Here is a 26,595-nt window from a genome sequence, read left to right as displayed (position 1 = left end):
CAGTTGTGCACTGCCTCCAGAGAGGCTAAGCGGGAGTCCTCAGCACACTAAAGAAATAAAGAAATGGGCAATCACCGAGGAACGTCACTGACATTACTAGAACAATCCTAAATTTTGAGGCAACAGCAAGAGAACAGCATTATCTTTTCTCATGCTGTTTTTATATTGCTCTATGTCAAGTTCTACCTCTGTTTTACCAATGAAACTGCACTGGCTCTATTTATTTCTCACTTGATTCACATTGACAGAAAGAAGATGGTGTTTTGGGCATTTTAATTACCATAATTGAGAATTTACAAATGAACATGTATTTGCAAAACCCTCTTTCCCTCCCTCTCCCATTTAAACTCCATATGAACTTACTAAGTAACCCACATCATAAGGTGCAGGAGCACGGGACAACAAAGAAAGACAGTTTCCATCCCAACATATCACGAAGAAATACACAGTCCTTTCTATTTAATACGAAAACTTCAGTGTGCCACAATGTCTTGAAACTAAAAACATATTTGTACGGAAAAAAATATAATTGGTAGTGGATCCCGTATAGCCAAACTACAGCTCTAATCCAATCGCTAAATTGCCATATGCTCTGTTCTAAGCAATCAGCCAGTTCCCTACCACGACTCTCCAGAAATAACTGTGCTTTGCAGTTGCCCAGCTGGGCATTTAAAATGTTCCACAAAGGTCTGGTGCCATCCATTTGGTGGAAAAGGACATCACATCATCAAAGCCTTGCCAATTCATCCATTTTTTTTATTTTTGAGAATAAATGTTGAAAAAGTAACAAACAGTCAAAACTCTGAAATTGTGAATGACTACTAGATATTTGTAGGAAGCACTAATGGAGCTGAGAGAAGTCACACATCTCAAGGTTTGCCCCATAATTTACTAATTTTAAGACAAAGATCTATAAGACACATAAAATGCACTCAAACTATTAAGCAACATCGACTTCCCAGTGTAAAACTGGGATCAGTATTCATTCTTTGCCCACACAGAAGCCCCTAGAGATGCACCAGAAAACAGACACCCATTCTTTGAATGAATGTCCTCTTCTCTAAAGAATCCGAAAAAAATAAATAATCCCCCTCCCCCAGCTTCAATATTCACTTTTTATAAAGTGTATATCCCAGTAGGCCTAAAGCAAGACTGGACTGAGAGACGTATAGGTATGAACCAATAACAATGCATGTGTTCTATATTGGACTGTAGTCAAAAGATGTGAATAGTCCTAAAACCAGGGACCAGAACCTGAGTCTTCTGCTCCCACCAGTGTCCGAAGCACAGGCACAAAGCCCCTATTCCTCTTGCCTGTCTCTGGAGTGTACCCTGACCCACCCCTGGCCGCCAAGGGGCTCAGGATCCACAGCATGGGTGGACAGACCTTCTCTCTGTGCCTGGGAAACCTTCCTCAGAAGTGGCAAAGCGATGGGTTTTGTCCATCTCCCAGGGAATGCTTGAAGCCCAGGACAAAAGTGTCCACTGACAATATTGGACACACACATCTCTTCTCATGGACCTCTTACATGAGGAGGAGCCCAGCTTCAGTGCCTTGCCTTGTTCACCTAACCACACTCACGACCCGTTATGCCCACTGGATAGAGAGTGACAGCTTTCAAACCAGGCAATAAACAGTACTTTTCATTGTACTCTCAGGTCTTCAGAAGAACCTGCATCTTCCATTAACTGCGCAAGGATCAGTAGTTATACTAGGCCAGCTGAAAAGGACCCGGGCTGCAGATCAAGTGTCTCTATGGTCTCGGATCACTTTCTTTTGTGTTTTTGTTTTCTTTTAAACAAATATCAGATTTTGATACTTCAATTGAAATACAAAAAAACCCGGTATTTTATCAGTATTTAAAGGTAAATATATCCCAGTGAAAGGAAATCAATTAAAAGCTTTCTCCTTTCCTCCAAGCACACAGAAAACAAAATTCTCCTCAAATACTATAATTTCACAACACAGTTGAACGATATTCTCTACCTAGCTGCTGAAAATGTGACTGGAGAGTACAATAAGAACTCAGGAACGTCTGGCTGGATTCGTTAAATACCTGTCTTTCATAAGGAGAATTTATTCTTACGTACTTCAAATTTCAAATTTTCCGATAGCAAATCCTCTCCAGTATGAACTTTAACGTATTTCAAAAGCACGCTCTCTGAACTGCACAGAAATAATTCGGCTCACATACTGTATGTACTTACGTATCGCTGTATCTGATCAGTCTATAGCAAATAGACCTGGCACATTTGCCTCTTTGCCAATGCAAAGTCCATCCTCTCTGAAACTACTATGGACGCTGAAGTATATTAGGAACCTTAGATTTGGCCTATTCGCACAAAACTCAGAAAGTCATGCCAAAGCAAAGTAGAAAACTTGGATCATTCTCCCCCTCAGGTCTACTGAACCGGGTTCTTTCGTTTTTACAGAACAAAAGAACAAAGCATAAATATTTAATTCGCATGACATGCAAACACTGTATTGTTTTCCTGTTGGTATGGAAAATGCTCCCGCCCACATTTGTTTGTTATCCAATTAATAGATTAACATAAGTACAACCTGTCACCTCTGCACTTGAGGACATGGTGAAGAGACAGTTTTAGCAAAGGTGGGAATACTCTGGGGCGAGGGAGAAGCACATGAGCGTTATTTTTCTCATGAAGTCAGGTCACAGCATAGTTCAGCTGTTCATTGGGACAAAAAACATTATTTGCAAGATTTAAATTAGCAACACAATTAATTCTTAAAACTAATTTTATTCTTATGGCATTATTTTATAAATAAATAATGTGAATTAGTATTTAATTGTTTCAACCCAAGATTTTAATTTTTTCACCTATCAGTAAGGGAAATCTCTTGGCAGCTCTGGAGGCTGTGTGAAAATTAAATTTTTTGTTTAATTATAAATTGGTTTTGCTGTAATAGCGGAGGCTTTAATTGAAATATTTTAATTAAGTGCTCGAAGCAACACAATGCTCGCTTTTTGCTGGAGACCAGCTTATCTAACAGTCTGGAGTTTCACAATTACTCAGCTCCTGTGCTGAACATGCAGCTGCTGTATAACCAATTGTAACTGCTGCTTCTACCTGGCTAATGGCAGCTAAAAAGGCAAACAGCGAGTGCATTCAGCTACACACCTCAGACCATGTTAATAACGTGGGCAGTAAAGAGGGGTGGTTAGGACTGCTTAAAAAGAATTAGAGTGAGTGAAAGAAAGATAACAGTTGTAGCATCTTGTTCAAAATGTACTGTGATCTCCACAGATATACTTCCTGCCTTCTGGCAGCACTCCCAGGAGGAACAAGTGGCAGACAGGGCTATCAGATTGCTCTCAGACGGATGGCCAGACTACGACAAAACATAAGCTCCAGCAGGGAATGCTGCTCTCTTCTCCTCCAGACAGGGTATCAAAATCAGAAGCACTTGGAGGGTTCATAAATAGCTGTATCAACACTATTAAGATTTCAGGAGTGTGGGGAGGGGGGAAGGGTTGATTGCTTTTTAACAGATTAACTTCCACATTTGAACACGTCAGAAACAACTCGATCTGTCTCTGGGGCCCCTGCTGATGACACTAACAAATAAAGAAATGGGATCTAGAAGTATAGAGGTAACCTAGAACAGCAGCAGCAGAATTTCATGCTTGTAAAACACTATTTATCCAAAAACACTAAAGCTGTCTGGAAAGAGGGGTCAGGCAGGTGCTATTATCCTGAAAACATGGGCATGAATAGCAGAATAATAACACTGATCACCTGCACCAAATCTATCCACAAACATCTGCATGGCTGCTTTAAGAACTAGGCTTTAAAACTGTTTATCTGTTAACATTGTATTGGGTAAAAAACTCCAGGCACCTAAATTTTCAAGCACTAACAACTACGGAAACTGCCTCTGCAATATAACAAATGAGTTAAAAACACTTATACTTCATTGCAGATCACACCAAAAGAGTTACTTGCAGGGAAACCACAGGAGAACTAGAAAAGGCAAGGAAGTAGTTACAAATGAAAGATATTGAAATATTTGCCTGGGTTAACAAGATTTGTGGGGAAGAACTTTCCATGCATTGCAATAACAGGAAGATACTGTTATTAAAAAAAAGGCTTCTTCCTTTCTACTAAACAGTGCCCTCATTGATCAAATAACCTAAGATCGAACAACAGATAACTACAACAAGGGTCCCCTGTATTTGACAGTAGATTAATTAAATTACACAAGAACATACTGATTGACACAACATATCTTTCCTCCAGCAGAAAACACTTAGGAAGAAAAGGGAGAAGGATAAGTACTTAGCGCAATTATGTAAAAGAGACAGACAAAATGTCATTTCACAAAACAAGTAATGGCTGGGTCAAGTAACTAGGTAGAGTAATACTTCAAAATGTTAAGGGTGGAGCACTGCAGGGTGTTTTTTGTCCTATTTCTCTCATATTCCTATTCTATACTGGCTAGTACAATTCATTCTGACTGTCTGAAGAAAAAAAGCCTGCCAACTAATCTTAGAAGCCAAGGGAGAGAGATTAACAGAGGAAATGAGTAGGTCTGGGCTTCAAAATCCACCTTCTCCAATTTCCCCTTCTTCTATCTAAAGTGCATAACAAAGCTGTTATGAAACCACATGTTGTAGTGGTAAAAAAACATTTTGTTCTTTTAAAATCTCTGAGTCAAGAACATGGCCAAAATCGTGCCCGAAAGCTGAAGAGGCTTGTCAGAATTGGCAGGATAAAAATTTCAGGAAAATTAAGAAATTCTCAGCTGGTGGAGATCACTTCAGCTCCTTTAATCTACATTGCTATGCTGATCCACACCAGCTGAAAATCTGAACCTTCTTTTGTGTCGTGCTATTTTTAAGTAGCTAAACTTCAGTCTTGAGTACAATTGTTCAATCCTATGACATGGTCCTGAAAGACAAGTACTGTGCAAGTAAAAAAGAGCAATCACCAACATGTCCCAGTCACTCACCGAATCCTTCATGGGCCCGTCGGTTCTTATTAGTGCTATTAAATTACCTACAGCTGTTCCCAAATCTCTGCTGGGAGCTACAATGACACACAGCAAACCCCCCGAAAGTAGAAGCCTTTCTGCTTTTAACATTCCCTTTTGTTCCGAGCACTTATGCCACCTGTGTTTTCTACTAGTCACCTTGGTGGCCTGTAACATTATCACTGTGAGGGCAAAACGTAACCCTGGATTGTGTGTCGCATGTCATCCAATCTCTTCTTCCATCACTTACTCTCCCCGAGAAAATGAATTGTAGTATCTCTTCCCATCGAGAAATTCCCTTGGTCTCCATGGTGAGAAAAAATTCCCTGGCAGCACCTAGATCTATTAAATCATACAAACCCAAGCTGTGGGAACAAAACTGGGTCTGTCAGATCATCGATGTCATCTCTCAGGCACTCACCAGGGTGACAATGGCACATTCAGCAGTCAGTTGAGCAGCACTGAACAACGTCCGAACAAAGCGGTAAATCTGTTTCTGCTCCGGGTCATGTTTGTCATAGTCTGGTGGCACTTCGGATTTCTAAGGAAGAAATACTTCCAAATAGGTGACTGAAACAAAACGAAGCAGACAGAAAGACAGTGCACATGAAAGGGAAGAAGAGGCAGATGAACTTACCGAGAGGGGATGAAGGTTTTCATCAAAAATATCTAAGAGCATTCTTCCGTCTGTGTCCCTAAAAGGTATTAAAACCAGAGCAGTGTCATTATATGAACACGACAACACACAGCTCTCATAGACACAAGTGTATCATTAATAACTCCAATACCCCTCATGCTGCAGAGTGATTAGAAACACTGCAGAAATGTGATTTTCAAAGAGAAGTTGGATCTATTCTGCCATAAGGTTCATGTGAAATATGAAATCCGTATTACAAAGTATGCTAAAATTCTCGGCTTTCAATGCCCAAGACGCACAGCTTTTGTGCTCTCTACAATGAGAACTTTTCACAGCATAAGAGCTACTACTATAAACTTACAGTAAAATCAGCCCAGCTTACTCTTTTTCTTAACCTCATCATGTTAATCCTTGCAATTTCTTCCTCCAATAAAGTCAACACTGTGAACATTTACAAATACGCAACACTTTTTACAGTCATCCTTTAGTTAATACTTACACACTTCGTTTTTTATTTATTTGGAAAACCCTATCCTACTAACGATTTCTGAAAGCAAAAAGGACTACATACAAAAAAAGTCAGACAAGTTAATACTCCTATTCATTGGTTTTATTTGCTATTTCTCTCTCAGATCCCTGTTGCTCAAGATCAGCATGCAAGTTGATGCAACTCCACAAGCCTAACAGCCAGTATGCAATATAAGATTTTTCACTGTGTGTAACATTGGCAGGAACACTAACAATCACAAAAGCGAGTAGTGTAACAGTACCAGTTAGAACTGGACACTTTCTGGACAGATGCATCCATGTGACCTACTTACTACAATCCCATCTTTATTTATAGCATCCCTGGTACTCTGGTCACAGAGTTCTTAAGAGAGAAACCACTGAATGTTTTCTATCTTTACTCAACAACACGTGTCTCTCAGAGCATCCAACATGAGTTTTACAGTGGATTAGTGGATTCATATCTACAAAATGCACTTCTTAGCAGCTAACATTTAAACCTCAACACCTGAAGGTGACTTTTTTTTTTTTTTGCTATAAAGCCTCCTGACACTGGAAATAAACACTCTGGAGTTTGTTTTGTTTTTAAAAAGAAGTCCCTAAATTAAAACAAAAAAAACAGATTTAGATAATTACTAGAAAATTCCTAATAAGCAAGGATTTTAGGCCAGATTCTTTTACCTCTACATGAAAAGGCTAGTATCTTAATGCAGAAACAGTCTCACTGGAATCACTGATGTGTTACAGTAAACTGTGGCCCTTCCCAATGAGAAGACAAGACAGACAGACAGAAAGAATCAATTTCCTATTTATTTCTTCATGCTGTAGCTGCTGCAAGCTATGAAGGCACATTTGATTGCCCACAAAAAATCTATTACACAAAAAAATAAGAGTTAATAGGTTTTCCTCTTCATTAGAACAAATTCACATTGTTATCTTTCAAAAATAAACCATCTACTAATTGATCCAAGTATTTTTCATGTTTAGTTTGTTGGGTTTTATTTTATTTTTTTATTTAGTACATTCACCAATACTTATGCATTTCTCTGAAAACAAGATAAGTATAGTCTTTTACAACTTGTTGAATGGCTAAGCACAACAAAAGCTGCAGCAAGCCAATCAATGTAGCGATGATAGGAGACACTGGGAAAAGAAGGAATGATAACTAGGAATGCTACAATCAAATGAAATGTGGGAAACATATGAAGGAATATTCTGTTTCACGTTTAGTTTCTAAAAGAGCTGGCATTGGTGAGACCTTGGAATATTAGGAAGTAATTTAGTTTTAAGCCTACTGTGCAAGATAAAAGGAACAAATAAATATTGTCTGAAAAGAATTCTTCTCTGGCAAAGCAGGTGTTTGACTCGTTTTCTGTTAAAATCAACCCTGAGTCTATGTAAGTTACAGTGGTTTCTTACTCCCCACCCTCTGTAATGAACCAAAATCTACCACATACGTCAACAACTTCCTTTTCGCCTATAATGGCAGGAAACAGAACATATGTTTTGTTGTTGCTGTTTCAGCAGCAAGTACAACTGAATGCTGTTATCACGTTGTCCCTCCGTTCCTAAATCAGAGCCAACCAAAGACAGAACAGTCATTTCACATCCTTCATTTCAGAGTCATTAATTGACGTACACAAGCCTGTTCCAGCATCACCGGTGAGACCATCTGTCCCGCGTGTGGCAGAGGGCACGTTTACAACACATCTCCTCACCCTGGGCAGCTTTAGGAGCGAGAAGCAGCAACCAGTTCTTCTTGAACAAATCACTTCTCCATCCCCAAAGTGAACGGACAGATAGCAAATTTCCCAAGAACATAACATTCAGAATGTATTTGTTTTCAAGACACTGACATGGGACTCTCTATTTTATAAAGGCTTAGCCTCTCTGTCTACTAGTTGTAGGTCAAATTTGCATCAAGTTCTGTAAAACCACAAATAGGCATATTCTACTGCAGACAAAACTCAGCTCCATGGTAATCTGTACAAAATGAATCTGGTGAACTTTGCCTCTAGATTCCTCCTGCTCAACTGTGAGCTCCTACTGAAGTTTCTCACCTTTTGTGGTCCCTAATGTGCCCCATTCTCCTGAGCCTTTTACTCAGCTTGCATGATACTTAACAAAATGCTTAAGAACTTATTTCCATAAAACTTTAGAGTCCTATTATCTTTGAGATCTCTACTATTTAGTCAAGTGTAGTAAAAATTGACTAGTTAGCCAAACTAACCCAGGGACGATGGAGGAGAGGGGGAAAAGGGAACCACAGACGGATAAACGAGTAATCCAAGCATGATCAACTAATGGCTCATTTCCTGGGAATTGAGATCAAATGTTAGCAAAAAGATTTCACTCCAACTTTTGCTTTACATATTACCATGTTTCAGTCCAAAGCCCACTGACATCTTGGAAAGTCTTCTAAGAGCTTTCAGCAGGGATCAAGCCCTAAGCCTTTCTGCCCTTGAGCACTTCTAAAGGTTTCTCTTTAGATGTCGCCTTGTTTCAAGAAGCGTGCTGGGTTCCAGTGACCTGAAACATGGTCCTGAATGACGTACCAGCTTAACTTTAAACTTATGCGTAATTCCTTTTGTTCTAGTCGGACTTCTTACAGTCCAGAAGAAAAAACGTGTAAGTGGCTTGTTAGATCTAAGCCAAGTTCTCTGAAAAGACACATTGAAAAGCCATGGACACACAAGTCACTTAAAATATTTATACAATCTCAGAGATGTCAGAAAATATTACTTTATGATACTGTGACATATCATGGGAACATGGAATTTAAGATACAAAAGTGCAATTCAATATGAAGACAGGTAATTTATGTACAAAGTCACTTTTTAGAGAACCTATTTTCTATTCCATTTTAATCAACTCTACTGAGCAGAGATCTAAAACATACTACACCAGAAGAGATAAGCCAGGACCTGCTCTGTTTCTGAGACATTTTGAACTAAATCTACTCACAATGTCACTCTTACTGTATAATTAATGGGGTTTATGTCAAAATCTGTTAATGCTAACTAGTCATTGATTTGCGTAGTTAAATTTACAAAGGTGTAGTCTAAAATAATAAATCTGAAAGACACTTCAGATTTCTCTGTATGTATTTGCAACATATGCAACAATACAGATGTGCCCAGTGCACATAAAACAAAACACTGAATCATCAGTTTTTCAAAGCTGAACTATGCTTCCAGATTTTTATTGTACATAATTGTCTAATCATTTTTTTCTAAGAAAAATAATATATACAAAAATATAAAAGAATCTGTTTCACATTTCTAACATGGGAAATAAGAAAACTACTACCCAAACGAATTTGAAAGAAACAGAGCATGGGATTTTAGGGTTTAGGCAGGCCATTTGTTTTGATTAAAGATACCTTCAGTACAAGATTGCATTATTCACATACCTGTTTTTGATGTGGTAATATATTGCAAGAGCTACACTGTAAAGAAAAATACAGAGTTAATATCTCAGAACTGTCAAATTACGTTATTTGTCATATTAACTTGCAAATTAAAAACCTAGCAGAATGTATAACAAAAAGTATGTTCAACAGCCTATTTTCTTCTGTTCATTGTTAGATACCAGGAAAACTGCTGTAAATAGACTATTTTATAATATTTGTTCAGCTCACTCCAAGTGCCTCTTTTTCCCTAGTAATGAAATACCTTACAAATTCTCATATTCCCCATAACAAGTTGCCCATACCTTCCATTTAATGCCCTACTCTACTAAAGTCAACGATAAAACTCCCACTGACTTCCAAGGCTGAAGATAAGGGATCACAGACATTGGCAAATTTCTTTTATTGTTTGCTAATGTTGCCAGGCTGACATGAAATGTTTTAATCACCATTGACTTATGATTTTATATTTAAATCCATTAACTTTTGGCTGTCTTTCTATGTAGCTACTCACATACCAGACTCAAATACCAGGCTCCTACAGTTTTATGGCATCAAGTTACTTATTTTAACTCTGGAATGATGATTCCCTGAATGACTTAGTGCATTACGCATTTCCCATGTTTGCAACCACACACCCAAGTACCTCTGTTTATATTCTGTGCGAAGACAACATGAGTCTAATATACACGGAAAGCTAAGATTTTAATTACATATACATCTAACTGATCTCATTCACATTTGAGAATGAAGAAAATTAAGGCATAGCTTCTCATGGTTATTCTCCAGTTCCAACTCACGACTCCAGCTTTATCAAAGGATATATGCTTTACACATGACAGAACAATACTGAAGAATAAAGCAGAACCAGTACCCTCCCTACTTGCTCCAGTGGCATAAAACTCAGTCAAAACTAAAGGGGAAGGAGGAGGGAGTTCACTGATTCTATTTGTTGACAATTTGTTTTGTCAGTGATTCACTGTAAGATGCTTATAGCGATGCAGAATTCCTCCCCTTTTCCTTTCCATAAAAGACCTTTTAAAAGAGTCAGTTGGTTGCCTTGTGATTTTATTACAAAATTTTTACATGAAAACTGACATACTGTGTGTTAGGAAAACAATAGGTTGGAGCTACACCATTAGAAGAATTTTAAATTATTTCAGGTTTGGTTGTTTGGGGTTTTTTTTTGGTTTGTTTTTTTTTTTGAACACCCATATAGTAGAAAATATTTTTTCTTAGTTGAAAGTAAAAATATTTTACTAACTTTGTATGAGTATTATAGCTTTTACCTGGCTGCGTGAGAAGTTTTTAGATCATAAATGTTTTTTAAATTTTATTTTTTCTATAGATATGTATTTAAACAATTATTTAAGAGATACTGTGTACTGTGGACATCTAAAGGACACAGTCCTCACTGAACACAAAAACCACATTTATGAATTAATTTAATTTGACTGAAAGCTATTCACAAAATGAATCATTACTAAAATTTAATTTTTAAATTATGCCCCTAGGAACACACTTGCAGCTCCAGTTCACTTGATGAAAGTAGATGCACGAATCTATGTGCAGAGCTCTGCTTGGTGCCCATATGGTTGCTTCTGTAACAAAACATCATATTAAGTTTAGAAAATATTTACTATTTAGAAATCTGTATCAGAATGTGAAAGTCTTTCAGACTGTAACAGACTAACTCAGATCCAAGTTTCATTCTGCTTTTCATACTCTGGTTCAGCCAGCACTCAGTGTGCAGGAAAGAAGCTTATGGGGCTTCCCATCACCTGGCCACCCCACCGATGCTGCAGATCTCCAGTAGATGTGCTAGTATCTTCAACACAGCAGTACATAACATGACCCAGAAGAAAGAAATGAGCTGGCTGAAATACATCCCTCATAGATTTACCTATGTGCAATTGTCATTTATCTGCAGAGATTGCCAGGATGGAGGCAAGAAACGCAGCTGTACTACAAAAGCAGTAATCCTGCAATCTCCCCAGCCTTAACTCTGTTAAATGTGCAGCCAGAGAGGAGAGCAGAGGAGATAAAGACTCCTCACCCAGAGGCCTCCTGTGCCAGAGTCCAGTTTCTCACCCCACACAACCCCTTTTCAAACCCTCTGACCCCTTGCAGCTCCCAACCCTCCCCACGCCGGACCCAGCCCTGGCTCTTCCAGCCCAACATGCACCCCTTCCTCCCTGCAGCTCTGACCCCACCACGCACCCCCAGTCTCCCCCCAAATGCCACCACCTTGTACCCTCCCCTTCCCCCCGAAGGCTGCTGCTGGCCACCGTGGCCCACTGAAAATGCTAAAAGGGATCAAACCCCCTCCCGCCCAAAGGCTGCACTTACAAAAATCTGCATGCAAACAATTTTAGAGCAGAAGAGCATGAGATTTCAGGAGGGAAAAACACACCTCAAAAACTAAAAACGTTTTCCCAGTGTTCATCTGATTTTAAAGTTATTGATTAAGAAACTTGAGAAAAAGCGAGACTGTATTTCAGGCAGAAATAGATGATGAGGAATTAGGTGTCAGTTTGACTAAAATCCCTTCTCCACTTCCCTCTTTTTTTTCTTAAACAGAAAAATTAAGAACATGTTTTAGTGACCACCAACAGTACAAGCTCCTTTGGATGTGTTAGTTTGAATGTAATTGTCTCTCATGTATTTCTCAGTCTTTGTAGCCAGACTTTGTCTTATTAAACTTTTGCATTTGAGTACACCAAAGTAACCATCCTACAAACGACTCAAGATACCAGCAATCATAACAAACAAAGTGTATAAAATGCCCAAGCATTTGTTGTCTCGTTTTTCCTCTTACTGTAAAAAATGTAAAACCCAGCACCCTATAAATATAAATTTCTCTACAAATATAAAAAGGCACCAGTGAAACCTGAAACGAACATCTGAGATGTCACCCAAGGGTAAGCCCATGTGCACACCACATACAAAGCTCCCTACTGCTGTGCAATATATGGCCAGTGCCCTTGTACTCAGTAAGGAAATGAATCTGGAGGCAATTAATTTCCATTTCAAAAAGAAAACTGAAAACTAGAAAGAAAGCTTAACAAATGAGCGTTTTCTCATGAACAGAAAAGAGCTCTTCAATTTCAAGAGATTTCTGATAATTCCTAAATTCTGGATAAACAAGTATCCAAGCAAGTTTTGAGAACTCATCCAAAGCAAGTACCCGGTTAAAGTACAAGGATTTCAACTGCTACAATGTGAGATCCTTAATTGCTCCTTTCTGGTAAGATATGCAATATTGGGAGTTTAATATCTGTATGGACCTAAAAATCAGAGTAATACCCTTTGCTCATCCTATTCACTGCCTCTGGAGCACGACTGGATTAGAAAAAATTACTGCTTCAAAAACAAAGACCTGTGAAGCTTGCTTAGTAATGACTCAGAACTACATGTACATATATGCATACACATAACGTAGGTTCTAGCAAAAAAATATTATAAAACCCACCATTTGATGGTATACTTGAGGTTTGGTTGACTGACTGTGCTGTCATCCAGGAAAATAGTGGAGCAGGAACTGTACTTCCTTCTCAACTGGCCAGGAGGATGCTATGAAAAACACGCAAAAGAACAATGGCAATTACGTAATACCAAAACAATTTTCTGAGGAGATGTAAGAATTTAAAAAAAACCAAATTTTTCTCTCTCACAATGACGCACACAGTAATGTAATTATGTTTTGAAGCAGTTCAGAAAGTTCAGAAATAATTACCAGTGCACAAGTCACAACAATCCCTGCCTGAGCCTTGCCTAATGATTTCAAGTTCCAATCTCCCCTCCATCCCTCCTTCCCAGAAACACATGCAAAAATCTTTCTGTAAAATTACTCAAATTAAATACACATTTGGAAAGCAGAGACGAACAAAACCTTTGTTTCTGTCCTCATTCCAAAGGAGTAAGTGGAAGAGTGAAAAAGAAATCATGTTAAAAATGAAGACTGATTTACACAGATACAAACCCATGCTTGGAAAAAAGAGAATAAAAAAATGCCCAAACACACAACAACAAAAAAAACAAACCTAAAAGAACGAAATAGGGGAAAGAGGTCTTTGCAGTAAAACTACTAAAAACCTTTAAAAATAGGGAAAAAAATAATTAATTGATCAAGCATAGACTGTTATTAGGAGGAAAACTGATCAAAGGATGTAAGAGAAAGCAGATATGCAAATAAAGAAAGAATCAACAACATATCTCTTAATAGAAAAAGTTTTCAACAGATTTCAATCCTATTTCTGCACTATCATGGGAAAATGTTGGAAAGCTCAGTCACAAAACCCCATTGGATAACACTGCTTATTTCTGAATTTTTTTTTTGTTGAGACAGCTTCTCCTTATCTGTTTAGAGCACTCAGGACTCTATCAGTCTAAAGAGAATAGTTTCATCTTAGCAGCTAATAGCTATTATCACAGTCATTAATGCCTTTTGATTTTACCCTTGCTTATTCTACCTACACAAGTGAATAACTTGACCAAGAGCCTGTGTCAGTAAAGTTAAGACCAGTCAAATTGCATGTTTAACTTAAAACAGAATAGACTTAAAATTCAGTTGGCACATCCACAAAACAATTTCAATTTGCCTTACAATCAATGTTGTTTCCAGTGTTTCAGTGGGGAGACCAACATCAAAACCATTGGTGGAACCCACAGACATTTACCAGCTCAGAGCAACTGAGTACACAGACCACAGTCCTGCAACTCCTACCTCAATACATCTTCCCCTGCCCAATTTCCAAAACAGTTATTTTTTTCAGGTGCCAGCACTCCATCATCTCATTAACGTTTCATTTTCCAAAGGCAGCAGACTTGTTAGCAGCATTCATCAGATACAGAACAGACAGACTCCTGGTAAAACCTACGTGTATCTGAGTCATCTTTCTGTTTTTCCCAGCTATGAGCAGAAGAGCATTCAAAGTCTTCCATTAATTGGAGAAAATCATGTTCTGAAGCTGTTGCAATTGTACAAACATCATGTTCAAATGATATCAAAGTTCACCAACAAATTCCATCAAGGTCACTCCACTTGACCAATAAATTCGTAGGCTAAACTGATTTTCTTGGAAATGAAAAAGTTAACCGAAAAAATGAAAAATATTATCCCCTCTCAAAAATTCTCCAGGAGTTTGGAAAGGTACTTTGTAATACTTTGGAAGCTCATAATCCATCCACCTTCCAAGTTATTATATGTTAAGCAAGGCAACAAACAGAAAATTTAGAAGCATTGGAAGCATTAATGCCATAAAATGTATTACCTAGCGTTGATGTATTCAGAGAAAATGACTAGGGGACTGGTGATTTACAGCTTTTATTCTACCACAGCTTAGTGCAAATTTCTGGATTAGACTGCTGAGTACCTTCCACAGGCATGATAAATGCAAAGCAACTTAAAAACAACTGAAAATGAGACTGTTTAGTGTTTGGAAAAAAGGGAGAGGCACAGACATTTCAGCATCATTTAAAAAAAAAGCACACATGGAAAGTTTTAATTCTACATTTTAAGCGCCAGCATGTTTTAAAGGTTTAGATAAAATTTAAGATAAATGGACTGGATTCATTCAAGGCAAGCATGAGTAAAAAACAGACAACAGCTCTGTAGCAACACCACTATCAGATTGAAATTTTCTTATGTAAACAGCGCTCTAACTTTGATACATGTCAATAATTAGAGCCACGCACCTCATTTCTGAAACTACCACATCACAGACCTCTCCACAGTTTTCAGCCCACATCACACTTCGTTAGGCTTAGAACTTTTCACACTTCAGGGAAATATGTGGTGTCTCATGCCTCACTTTCTGTTCGTAACAACTTGGCAGGAAGGGTACCTCTCCCAGTCTGAAATATGGTGCCAAGTGTAAACCTACTATCTTGGGTACATACACACATCTGGGCCATGTGAATAACTCACCTATCGGTCGATCAACATTCCCAGCTTCTACTCTGACGCCCAACTGCAGCCATATGGTATGCCAGGTAATAGATTTTCTGCCTGTTCCAAATTACTAGAAAAAACCCTTAATTTCATATTCTAGCTTGACTAAACTGGAAGACATCTGAAGTCTCACAGTTCAATCAAATAAGCTTTTCTGAATCTCCACAAAATGCTGCGGGTGAACTGTCTCCATCCTTGCAAAGGATTAAAGATGTTACTGAGCATCACTGACCTCAGTATTCAGCACTGTCCTACAGAGAAACTCCCTTCTGTGTCTATTTCAATGGGGTAAGTCCACACCTAAAACTGTAGAGGAGCTTAATGCCTTCATATTTCCAATCCATCATGGGCGATGACAAAAATCTTCCATTTAGACAAGTCAGAGAGGCTCTAAGCATAAAAAAATCAGAAGAGCTGAGAAAGAATACACTGCCTTTGAAGAAATCAGCTAAACCCTCTAACATTAATGGGATCCTTCTCAGGTTCTGTCCCACCATTAAGGATGGCGTGGGAGAAAGAAAGGACTGGTACAGCTCCTTTTGTAAATCTTCATATGCAAACATGACAGTGAGCATAGGACACGTGTGGAGACTTCACAGTCTCTGCTATTAAAAATATTTACAAATTCAAAACACCTCATTAATATGAAGCGGGATACACTTTACAAGTACGTTAACTTGCAGTAGTAATATTTTTGTACCCCAGCTGAGATTCAGCAGATGTCACACTTCTCAACTGCAGCAAGACTTCTGACTTCATCTCACATAAAATTCCCAAAAGGCAAAACAAGAAAAACACAGCAGGTAAAAACTATTTGGAAAACTATACTCTGCTTACCCAGGGATCACTTTCAAATTGGAAGGTTGAAGTAAGGGATATTCCACAGAGGTCTGGTCTACTCAATGCAAAATACTGAGCAGTAACTTTGATAATAGAATCAAGGTATCCTTTACTGAATTTGCAGCTGGCATTAACTTGCAGAGGACTCTCTTATAAAAAAAGGAAAACGTAATAGAGCATTTACAGAGTTACCACATATACCACAGGGTTGAGCACCCTTCCACTCTGCTCAGCTGGAATTTTATGTCCAGTTTTGACTGTATTTCAAGAAAAAAGAATTGATTTCAGACAGTCAGGAGGACAGAGCTGCAAGATCAATTAGAGGCTTGAAAAACCTGCTCTAGAAGGAAAAACTGAAAAACTGGAGGATTTCTCCAGGAACAAAGCAACAATATCGGGCTTAAATCATGTTGAAGGGAGTTCCAAAGAAGGGAATGTTGTTCTCCGTGACCATTGTGGATGGGATAAGAAAGAGTAGGCTGATTTGAACTAGGGAAAATTAAGATTGGACATGAAAATACGAGAGAAGGTGATGGCAAAAAATACGCACCCCAAAGTATCTAATTTTTCTAATGGCAGGGATAGCTTGAGTGTCTTAAGCAGTGATAAAATCTCTACCACTAAAAGTTGTAAAGAAGAGGTAAAACTAACATATGCAAATAATATCTTAGATGGTCTGAGGCAAGAAACCAAACTGAACAGCCTCTTGAGATGAATTCTGGATCAATTTTCTATCATTTTGTGATTTCTTTAGGTGGAGAGAATTCATAGCTCTTTACTTCAGAAGCAGTTGTTATTTTTCTCATTTCAACCAAAGATGTTCACTAAGAAATGCTGGCAATATAGGTTCCAATGAATACGTAATAGCTGTTTTGTGAAATTTTTTTCTTTACAGAAAAAGATGTGTAACAGAAAAAATGGCTGTATAACTTGCTAAGCTTTTACATGTGTTACAGAACCAGCTCTAAGAGATCAAGATTCAATTTAATGCCAGGTGTTTCTAGCTCTCAAAACCAGCAGTCTTTCCCTCCTGCACAGCTAGTACTAAGGAAATATCACTGCTTTATTTTTCTCCCATCTTCATCCTGAAACTTTGCAACTTTCCAAACCACAGTTGCTTTAAGACGTTTGAACAATATGATTTACTTGAAGCTTACGTAAAATACATCTTATCAGAAAGAATGGCTTAGTTTGCCATCAAAATCATACAAGCTCTGCAGAACTGCTTTTATGTACCTGCTATGAAAAGAATCACAAATTCCTGACTAATTCACCATGAGACTACACAGAAGGATGAATTTCTCTCAGCCTTCATTTTAGCATCACTCAAATGAAACCTAAATTTGTGGGGAAAGGGGAAGTGTTACCATTTCTTTTGTTAAAATAGTCATTTCAGGGTAGAATTTTTTGGGGTAGAAACACCCAATGGACAGGTGCACACTGACCAAACCCCACACTCAGAATTGGCCAGAAGGGGTACCAGCCAGCTCTGTCCTGGAAGCTCTTCAGTCACACTGGAATGGCACGCTGCCCTGCTGCTCAGCAGGACTTGTTCATTTGGGCGCGACACTTCCCTAATGAAGCCATACAGCTTTTGTACCAGAGCTGGCCTTCAGCCAGCCAGCTTCCAGTTTGGCAGAGGAGCTTTAGCCTTTTTCAGTGTTCTTTTGCACTTGTCCATCAAAAGATAATTTTCAGCTTCTGTCCTAAATAATGATAGCACTGTCTCTTCTTCCGTCAAACCAGGTGTAAGTTATCGCATGATTTTAAAAGCTACTATTAAATAGTATTTTCCCCCGTGGAAAAATTGAGGCCTGCTTGCACCCGTCTGTGGAGACATGCCCATTAGCTTCCAGGCAGTAGAGGCTGGTCAAAATGCTAATAGGCAAAACTGGCATGTAAAAGTACACACGAAGCCAAATTACAACAGTGAGCACAAATACCAGCACCGCTTTTGACTTGGAAAAGGGAGGTTCCTATCTTGTGGATCTCCTGTTGCTTCAGGACATGATTTAGTTCTGACAACATTTTTCACAGCAGAAACATGATTTTACAGGTCAACAAAGTACTTCCAGAATCAAGGAAGCCATGCAACACAATTCTCTGCACAGCTCTGCAAAGCCGCATTTTCATCTTGCATAATCTGATACTACAGCACAACTGTCTACATTTAGTGGCTAGATATGGGTACGTTCACCTGAACAAAAGCTAGAGGAAACTGCACCACTGTTCGCTTACCTTTCTCTGCCAATATCTACAATTAAAAAAAAAAGGTCCAGCCCAACCACTCTTAAGTAATACACATTGCTCCTCATCAGTCTATGACATGATTCCACCTTTTCCTCAGTTGATTAGTCTCTCCAATGTTTGATGATGTCCAAAACTGATCCCTTAGACTAGATCTGTACTTGCAGGTTTTTGGCTCTCAAAGCTTGTCCTTACTCATGGCAACTATAGAAAATTATGTCAGCGTACCACCGAGCTCTTGGGAGACTTAGCAACCACTGGTTAACTCTTCTGTGGCACACACAGGCCCTACTTTACCACTGATAAAACATCTTGTTTTACAAACCTGAAAAGATTAAGTATTTCTTTGAACACTAAAAGGCTTATATTTACATAGTGTATAATTGCTAGTGTTGTGCAATTTCACCAGAGGGACTTTATTAGGCTCCCAGCACAGCAAGTATTATATAGCAGCCTTGTAAAAGAACTATCCTGTGTGCTCTTGTTCCTCCTTAAAAGTTATTTTTTGTTCCGCCCCCTACAAATGTTTGCCACTTCATATAACTTATTGCCTTAAGGCTGACAGGAGAGGTAAAATTCTTCACTCTAGAGTACAGGAAAAGAAGCAAGGGGCTGAAAGACATTAGAAAAAAAACATTCCAAACAGTAAGTTTAAGTAAACTATTAATGAAAACCTGTTTATTCTAACTTATCGGAAGCCTGAAAAAGCATTTTAAACAGCACCTGTTAAGAATGGCATCAGTGTAAGGAATCTGCTAGATGGGCCAGATAACCTCTGAAGGCCCTCTCTAGACCTGTTTTTTTGTGATCTTGCAATGGAGAGGAGCAAAGACCAGACTAAGCAATCTCTAGTAGAGCTTCAAGAGCACCTGAGAAGCCTCTAATCTATCTTCCAGTTTATCTTGTTCTTCTCTTTGAGTAAGGAATGTTAATTAAAATATCATAAGGAATTTGGACAGCAATTATAAACCTTTACAATAGCCATCCTCAAGCACTTAACAAAAATAACATTTCATATTTTACGTTGTGCTTTGCATTTTTCATGGACTAAAGAACTTTTTAGATTATGTTCCCATTTCGGCATGCACATTTTTACTCTTTATATTCACTAGCTAGAAGTGTTTGATTACCCGTCACATGCCTAGTAGTTTTACAATAGGGAAGTGGAACAGCCTCTTTACCCACTGTGACAGGAAAATTTGGGGGCTACACAGAGGCAAATACCATACATCATTTCAAGCACGCAAAAAGTCTCACAGAAATTGCTTGTGCCACACCACGTACAGCAAAAGACCCCTCTGTTCTCCGCTAGTCCCCATCAGCAGAGATGGGGAAGAAGCTGGGAAGAAGCTTCCCCTGATGCAAATCCCTACAGGGTCACTTACAGGGACCAGGGTTCTGACATGAGTAATACCCAGGAAGCTGAAAAAGTTTTGGTCTATACACAGGTGTTTGTTTTTCTACTTGGAAGGATAAAAACAGTGTGCTGCGATTTGAACATTGAGTTGCTGGGTAGCAGACAGTGGAAGTCATGTCCAGATCTTGAAACAGGACGATGCTGAAAGGAAGCTGTTGCTACAAAGCTGATGAAGGGTCTCCAGAATCAACAAAACCACAGAGAGGTATTATTTCCCTTTATCTTCCTTTCCTTTTCCTTCCCTTTATCTTCCTTCAGAAATATTCCAATATGCAAAAAATATCCCTTATTTTTACTGAATATTACTGCTCCTAAACACAGATTCAACTTTAAGAGCAGATCTTGCCAAGAAGAGAAGAAAGTACTTTGTCAAACAGAGCATATTCATCTTGTCTGAAAGGAAAAATTGCTAGAAAAACTTGATGGAGAAAAGAACTTTTCCCTCCCCTTTCCTGCTCCTTTCCCCTGCAATAAAATAATCACACAGTGCAAAGAACTAACTACTGCAAACAATAATTTTAAAATTTCACATTTTCTCCACCCCCTCCCCCAAAATACATAAAACATGTCTTCCTGTTTGGTTTCCTGATACTGATGCAATCTCTCCTCTCTGAAAAAGGAAACGCCTCTATCTTAGTCTGCATCTTTATCCCCCTCAGCAGCTTGACTAAGCAGATTAAAAGAAAAGACATGTGCACACTGAAGCAGCATTAAAGCCACAACAAAAAACAACTGCCAGTTAAACGGGAAAGGGAAACAGTGTCTGCTGCAGTTGCTTAAAAATTAAAATAGGCTGGCAGAAAGCAAACACGCCAGGTACGCTGCAGGCAGGTAACTTCCAGCACCGACAAGGATGCTGTAAGTTGTGCAAAGGATCCAGCACCATCTCCAACCTGTCTTCTGTCTCCCTGGGCTTCACGGGAAGACTGAGAGATGACGGCTTCTCCCTAGCACCCTGTCACCCCCACTGTCATTCCTTCCCCCTGGCATTCCCCACCCCAAAAAAAGAACAGCTGCTGGCTTCTTCCATCACACCTACTGACAAGGTGAATCTGAAACATGGCAATTGCCAGCCCTTGCAAAGCGCAATAAATGAAAGCAGGAACCCGCTATTTGTATTTGGGGACGAAAGGAAACTATTCAGACAATTAAAATATTCTACAAACAAGGGCAAGCAAGAAAGGAATAGTGTTGTTATCATACCGAGACAGTGCATTTTTAAATGAAAAAGAATCAATATTAATTTTTTTTCCATACATAACATTTTAAAACTGTATTTGTATAAACTACTATTCTCAGCTGTTACTACACAGAACTCAACAAGCAGTTAAAGAAGAAAAAGCACAACATTCCTTGATAATTCTCTTGCTAGCCAGCCACCCTGATCATTTGGGAGATGTTCAACTCTGCCTGCAAAATAACCAGTAAGATAGCACACAAAAAGATAAAAGTATTTTGTTGCTCATCTTGGTTATTTGTCACAAAATAAGAACAGGTATACAAGACTTAGAAAAATAAAAGATGATGTTATGGAAAAACCACAAAAGAGAAGAGTGCTGCATTATGGTAAGGAGTTGTTGTTGAGAGGAAGACAAAACAACGTTCCAAAATTAATGTCCTATAGCTTGCCTCCTCCAGAGCAGATGTGGGGACCCAAAACTTCACATCAACAAGGAAACAGATGAGTAGCAATAGCTCCTGTCAGAAATACACTTAGCACACACTGAAGAATGGTGGAAAAGAAATGATCAACCAATAGGGTATATCATAAATTCACTTATCATGTAAACACTACCCATAATTTGTCACGTACAATTGTTAAATTTACCTATTTCCTCAAATTTCTTCAAACAAGGCGGTCTAAGAAAATTACGATGGTTCCCTGCAGTCTACAAACCTAAACACAATTTCCAGTTAAAGGCCACAGTAACCACTTCAAAAATGATCACCAGTTTGTGCATCAGCTTTAGCAGACTGAATATTTAGGAGGTGCTGAATGAATATTTACAGGTGTGCTGAAGTAACAACTTCAGTATCACAGGCCACAGTTGAAAATATAGCTTATCTACAAGTACTGGTTTAAAAACTTCTCTGATTTTTAAGGACACACACAGAGAGCACCATGGTACGGACTTCAGCTTCATAAAAGTTATTTTTAGCTTTGTAATTCAGAAGAAGTACTTTATAAGTACAAAGAAGTCAGATTTAACGAAGCAGTAAACCAGACTACTGGGGGAAGTTTACATTGCTGCTACCTTAGCCAATGCTTTGAATGATACTTGGGAAAAAAAAAGGAATTAGGAGGTACAGCGCTTAGATTATCAACTACATAAGCTGCCACACTGAGCTCCCCACAACACAACTCCTCAGTGACTTGATCACCCTTCCCTTTTCTGCAACAAGTCCAGCATTGCCTAGAAATATTTTATACCAGGGTTTGCAATGCTGTGCTTCCAGCAGCATTTGTGAGAGTCATCTTTGTTCAATCTGCTTAATGTAGAACCCATCTTTCACAGGACATGAAGAGATTCAGGACAGAAGAGAATTTCATCCATGACACAAGGTGGACTGTCACAGAAACTCAGTTAACATCTTGCTTTGCAGTGTCTAAATATTCTTTTTTTTGCATTGAACCCTCCAAATTTGAGGCTAAAAGGCATGCTGGTAGTTACCAAGCACACATTATTAAGTTTACAGGAACCCAGTGCATTAGCTGTTTACATGCACTGTGAACAACGGAAACGTTTCACAGGGGAACAGAAGGTGAGAAGCACTGAGAATATCTGCTAACCTAGTAGGGCCAACTTTAAGGCTTTTATAAGCCTCACAGTATCTCATGACTTCTCAAAATCTTAACTCTTGGGAAACTGAAAATCTTAGCTTGCTTTTGAAGCCAAGCAGTAGTTTCAGAAACACTTGGCACAAATCAGTTCTACCAACAAATGAAGCAGCTCTTGCGTTCTCGCCCCACTCCCTGCTCATTCCTCCTTCCCTCCTGTTCTGTGGGTGCAAGCCCTGAAGTGAATCACATTTAGGAGCAGATGCATTTTAGCTTTTTGCTGTGCTGAATCTACCTGCATCCCGCATTCCTGCCCCAATCCAGTTTACCTGGAGCTGCACAAACGTTCGCCCCAGCACAGAGGAATGCAGAGGGTATAAACCACATCTGCTTCTTTCAGCAGCTCTACTGGCCTAAAAATGATTCATGAAGTTATGGCCTATATTTCCAGACAGAGAAACGTTTGAGGACTTCTCCCCATTTCACCCTAAAGGCAAATACCATTTGGGAGGCAATTAATTCTTTCCCTCTTCAATTTTACTGAGGCATAACTCCAGATATTTCAGCACAAGGCTTAGCACAGGGGAACATCACTGGTTCTAAGTGCTGCAGTAGTACAAACAATACCAACTGGGGCAAAGAGCCTGGTCCCATACCCGAAGCAGGCTACAGGGGATTTGGTCTCAAATTCACCAAGAATTTGATTCAAACAGTAGAGAACTGAACTGAAAAATGCCCGGGGGACACAAGCGTATCAAAACCCCATCTTCATACGCAGCATGTACCACGTCAATCCACATTTACATTGCATCAACACTGGTCAGGCACTTCAGAACTTCTGTGTAAATATCAAATGCTGCAGCTCTCTGCCAAAGCAAACTTGCACATAAATGTAATTTAAAGTTTTGAGAGTTTTTTTGTAATAATTTTAAAAATCATACTATTGTGTGCAGCTCTTTGTCCCAGATGCCGGTTACCTATGTACACCAGTTGTGAGCATGATACTGTCTTCAAACCAACAGATCTGTTCCACTAACTCAATAGCAGAGACCTATACTTCTGGATCCTGATGCAGAACACACATTTGAAGCATCAGAACCCTCTCACCAATATGGAAATCATGTGTGATAACTCTTATTTACTGTATAATATAGACAACAAGGAGAAAGCTGCATAGCGAGGCATTTTCACTTACGTGGTTTATATAGAGACTCTTGCGTTTTTCTCTCACTGCAAAAACACAAAATATGATAGAAATATTACATGACTATTTTTCCCGATTAAGCTTCTTATATACCATTTATAACAAAAAGAAGAACAGGAGGCTATGTGCAACATTATAATTGCTTTTGCACTAACCAAGTATATTTATGTATCAAACACAGAAGGAACATATATCTGTACGCATAAAGGCATTTATGCTCACTAGTGTGGCGATGGATTAAATTCTCATCCATTTGGGTACTTCACCAGGCGTTGGTCCGCATGGGAAAGTTAATATGCAGTAAGCCACAGTCCAAGTTAGCAATGGAGTAGCCATCCTTCACCAGTTCTCTGTGTGGGTACTCCTGAGCCACCAGTGCCTTCGTGCAAGGCACCTTCCTGCAGAGGTGCCTACACTACCCTTCAGGTGTGAAAGCACCTAACAGCTACACCACGGAGTCAGGAAATTCTCATCACAGCTTACTGTGCACCAACTCCCATAGAGCAGCCTTGAAACCATATGCATTACACACCACTGCCTTCTATAATGATCAGGTGCAAGCCTGGAACTATTACTCACGTCGGATATAACAATGAAAATATTTTACTTTGGTGAGTATGAACCAGTCACCACAAGCAAGGCTTGCAAGTAAAACCACTATTAGCCAAAATATTCAGAAAGTAAACAGCAACAACAAGGGAGATAGATGTATAGAGTCTTAATTGTCAGGCAGATGCTTATTACAGCTGATTAAATATACTCTATTTAATTTTTTTAAGCACTTTCCCAATTAACTCACCCCATAGAGAGCCTGTGGAGCTCTGTTCCAGTGAAAATACCACAGCATTTAGGATACAAGTCTGGAGGCAGCTAACACATAAATCAAACTGCAGGATTAAAATAATAATGGTTTCATGCTGTAAGTGATTAAATGCACTTTGGTGCATCATGATTTAAAAGCTATGCAACCCAATGCACTTAGCAAAATAAGAGTGTTCATAATGGTGGGATAGCCTGTCCATTCCCTGTTGGATGAGAAGCCATTATTTGTGATCTTTTATAAGCAAGCAATCTCACATAAACAAGGCTGTATGTGTGAATACCATGAAATAATTGTGTTTAATGCAGACATAAAATGAAAAGAAAATAAGAAAAAAACTTTTAAAAATCCTTACATAATTTTCCTCCCAGGGAGCAGAAAGGAGAATCACACATGACAGATGTTAGCCATGTCACTTAGTACATGCTCAGATCCACAATTACGGACATTGTAAACAGAATTAAACAGGAACAGCAGGAAAACTCTGATCATCTAGTAAATAGTTAAACTGCTTGAAATCCTGCTAAAACACTGCACTACACTTAAGTTCCACACCCTGCATTTATCACCAGCAAGGGACATAAGAAATCTGAAGGGAAACAACAAAATGATGGTAGATACTCACTTCTAAGAATAGTCAAAGTATTTGTCTAGTATTGCATATTGCAATGTACAGGCAGTAAACAATTCTGATAAGCTGCAGAGTACATAACTGAAAATTAACACCCATTAACTGTGAAATTTTGAACACAATTAAGTATTTAACAGTGTTTTAATCACAAACAATTATACCACATACAAAGTTCTTATGGGTAAAATCCCATAAAGACAGCCTGTACATACATTCCAAATTCCATTTTAATCACCATTTTTCCCCTACCTTAGTTCTTCTGTTCTGTATTTTCTCTTGTATCCATTATTCAACTCCCCATGAAAGCACAATAATCTATTTACCAAAGCAAGAGTAACACTCACAGCTCATTCCCATTTGCTGTTTCCATTCTCCAGAAGAATTTATTCATCTATTTATTTACACACGTCATGTATTTAGACACACCCTTCACTTCTCCCTGCTCAAGCTGCACGTTATTCCAAACACCCCGTTGACCTCCCTTCCCCTCTTTTCCCCATGTAACAGAAATACAGTGAGCCTGGATTCTCCAGTGACAGACTCCACGAAGGCAACTGTGCTTTTGTCCTCCTGGCCCAGTGTAAGGCTCAGCTCTTTCCAGAATACATGCCAATGGGGAATCAGGCATAGCAGAATCCCATTTTGTCATAACCGCTTTCTTTTGTGATCACAATCCTCCCTTTAAACAAGGGAAAGCCAATTATTGCACAAGGCAAAAGGCTACTTCTGCCAAGCTAAAATGACTGTAAAGTGGTAATTCCATCACTTGGCTTCAGTCAGTTTAACAACACTTCGCACTGCTCACACAGCATAGTACAGTCTTCAGCAGACCAGACCATATTATAACATATAATTAATTATATAATATAATTTTGTAGCATAAACTCCTAACTGCAACTCCAGGCTTTTGGCTTTCAAGCATGGGATTTTGAGGAAATGAAGCTGAACAGATTTAGAGTCAGTTTAAAAATTAAACTTCTACTTTCTTTCTAATATTTTAAAATCTGAAAGTTGGAATGGAACTCCTCAACTGGAGACTGAGATGCTGCCAAATTTTCCTCATTTTAAGGTCAATGACCTGTTCCTATTTCTGCAGGCACTTTCAACTCTTATTGTTGAACTTTTGCAATAGTAGGAAAATATTTTATCCTGAAAAAA

At 38.8% G+C, this 26,595-nt stretch overlaps 1 protein-coding gene across 5 annotated transcripts in view; it reads right to left on the bottom strand.

Moving 5' to 3' along the window:
- CCNY (cyclin Y) overlaps window positions 1-26,595 on the bottom strand; it is a 127,616-nt gene that overhangs the window by 22,321 nt on the left and 78,700 nt on the right. For 2 of the 5 annotated variants that reach the window (XM_074157036.1, XM_074157037.1), the window contains 5 exons: window positions 23,978-24,012; window positions 13,019-13,119; window positions 9,550-9,585; window positions 5,631-5,688; window positions 5,415-5,534 (listed from right to left, as the gene is read on the bottom strand). In XM_074157036.1, the coding sequence (XP_074013137.1) occupies window positions 5,415-5,534; window positions 5,631-5,688; window positions 9,550-9,585; window positions 13,019-13,119; window positions 23,978-24,012 (350 nt within the window). Of the gene's footprint in view, window positions 1-5,414; window positions 5,535-5,630; window positions 5,689-9,549; window positions 9,586-13,018; window positions 13,120-13,438; window positions 13,452-22,011; window positions 22,019-23,973; window positions 24,013-25,161; window positions 25,171-26,595 lie in introns of all 5 variants that reach the window. The other 3 variants (XM_074157033.1, XM_074157035.1, XM_074157034.1) reach the window with 3 other exon arrangements.

Source organism: Numenius arquata, chromosome 12 (assembly GCF_964106895.1).
Source record: "Numenius arquata chromosome 12, bNumArq3.hap1.1, whole genome shotgun sequence".
NCBI classification, from domain to species: Eukaryota; Metazoa; Chordata; class Aves; order Charadriiformes; family Scolopacidae; genus Numenius; species Numenius arquata.
The sequence above is the reverse complement of the archived record's forward strand: the minus strand, read 5'-3'. Positions and strand labels throughout refer to the sequence as shown.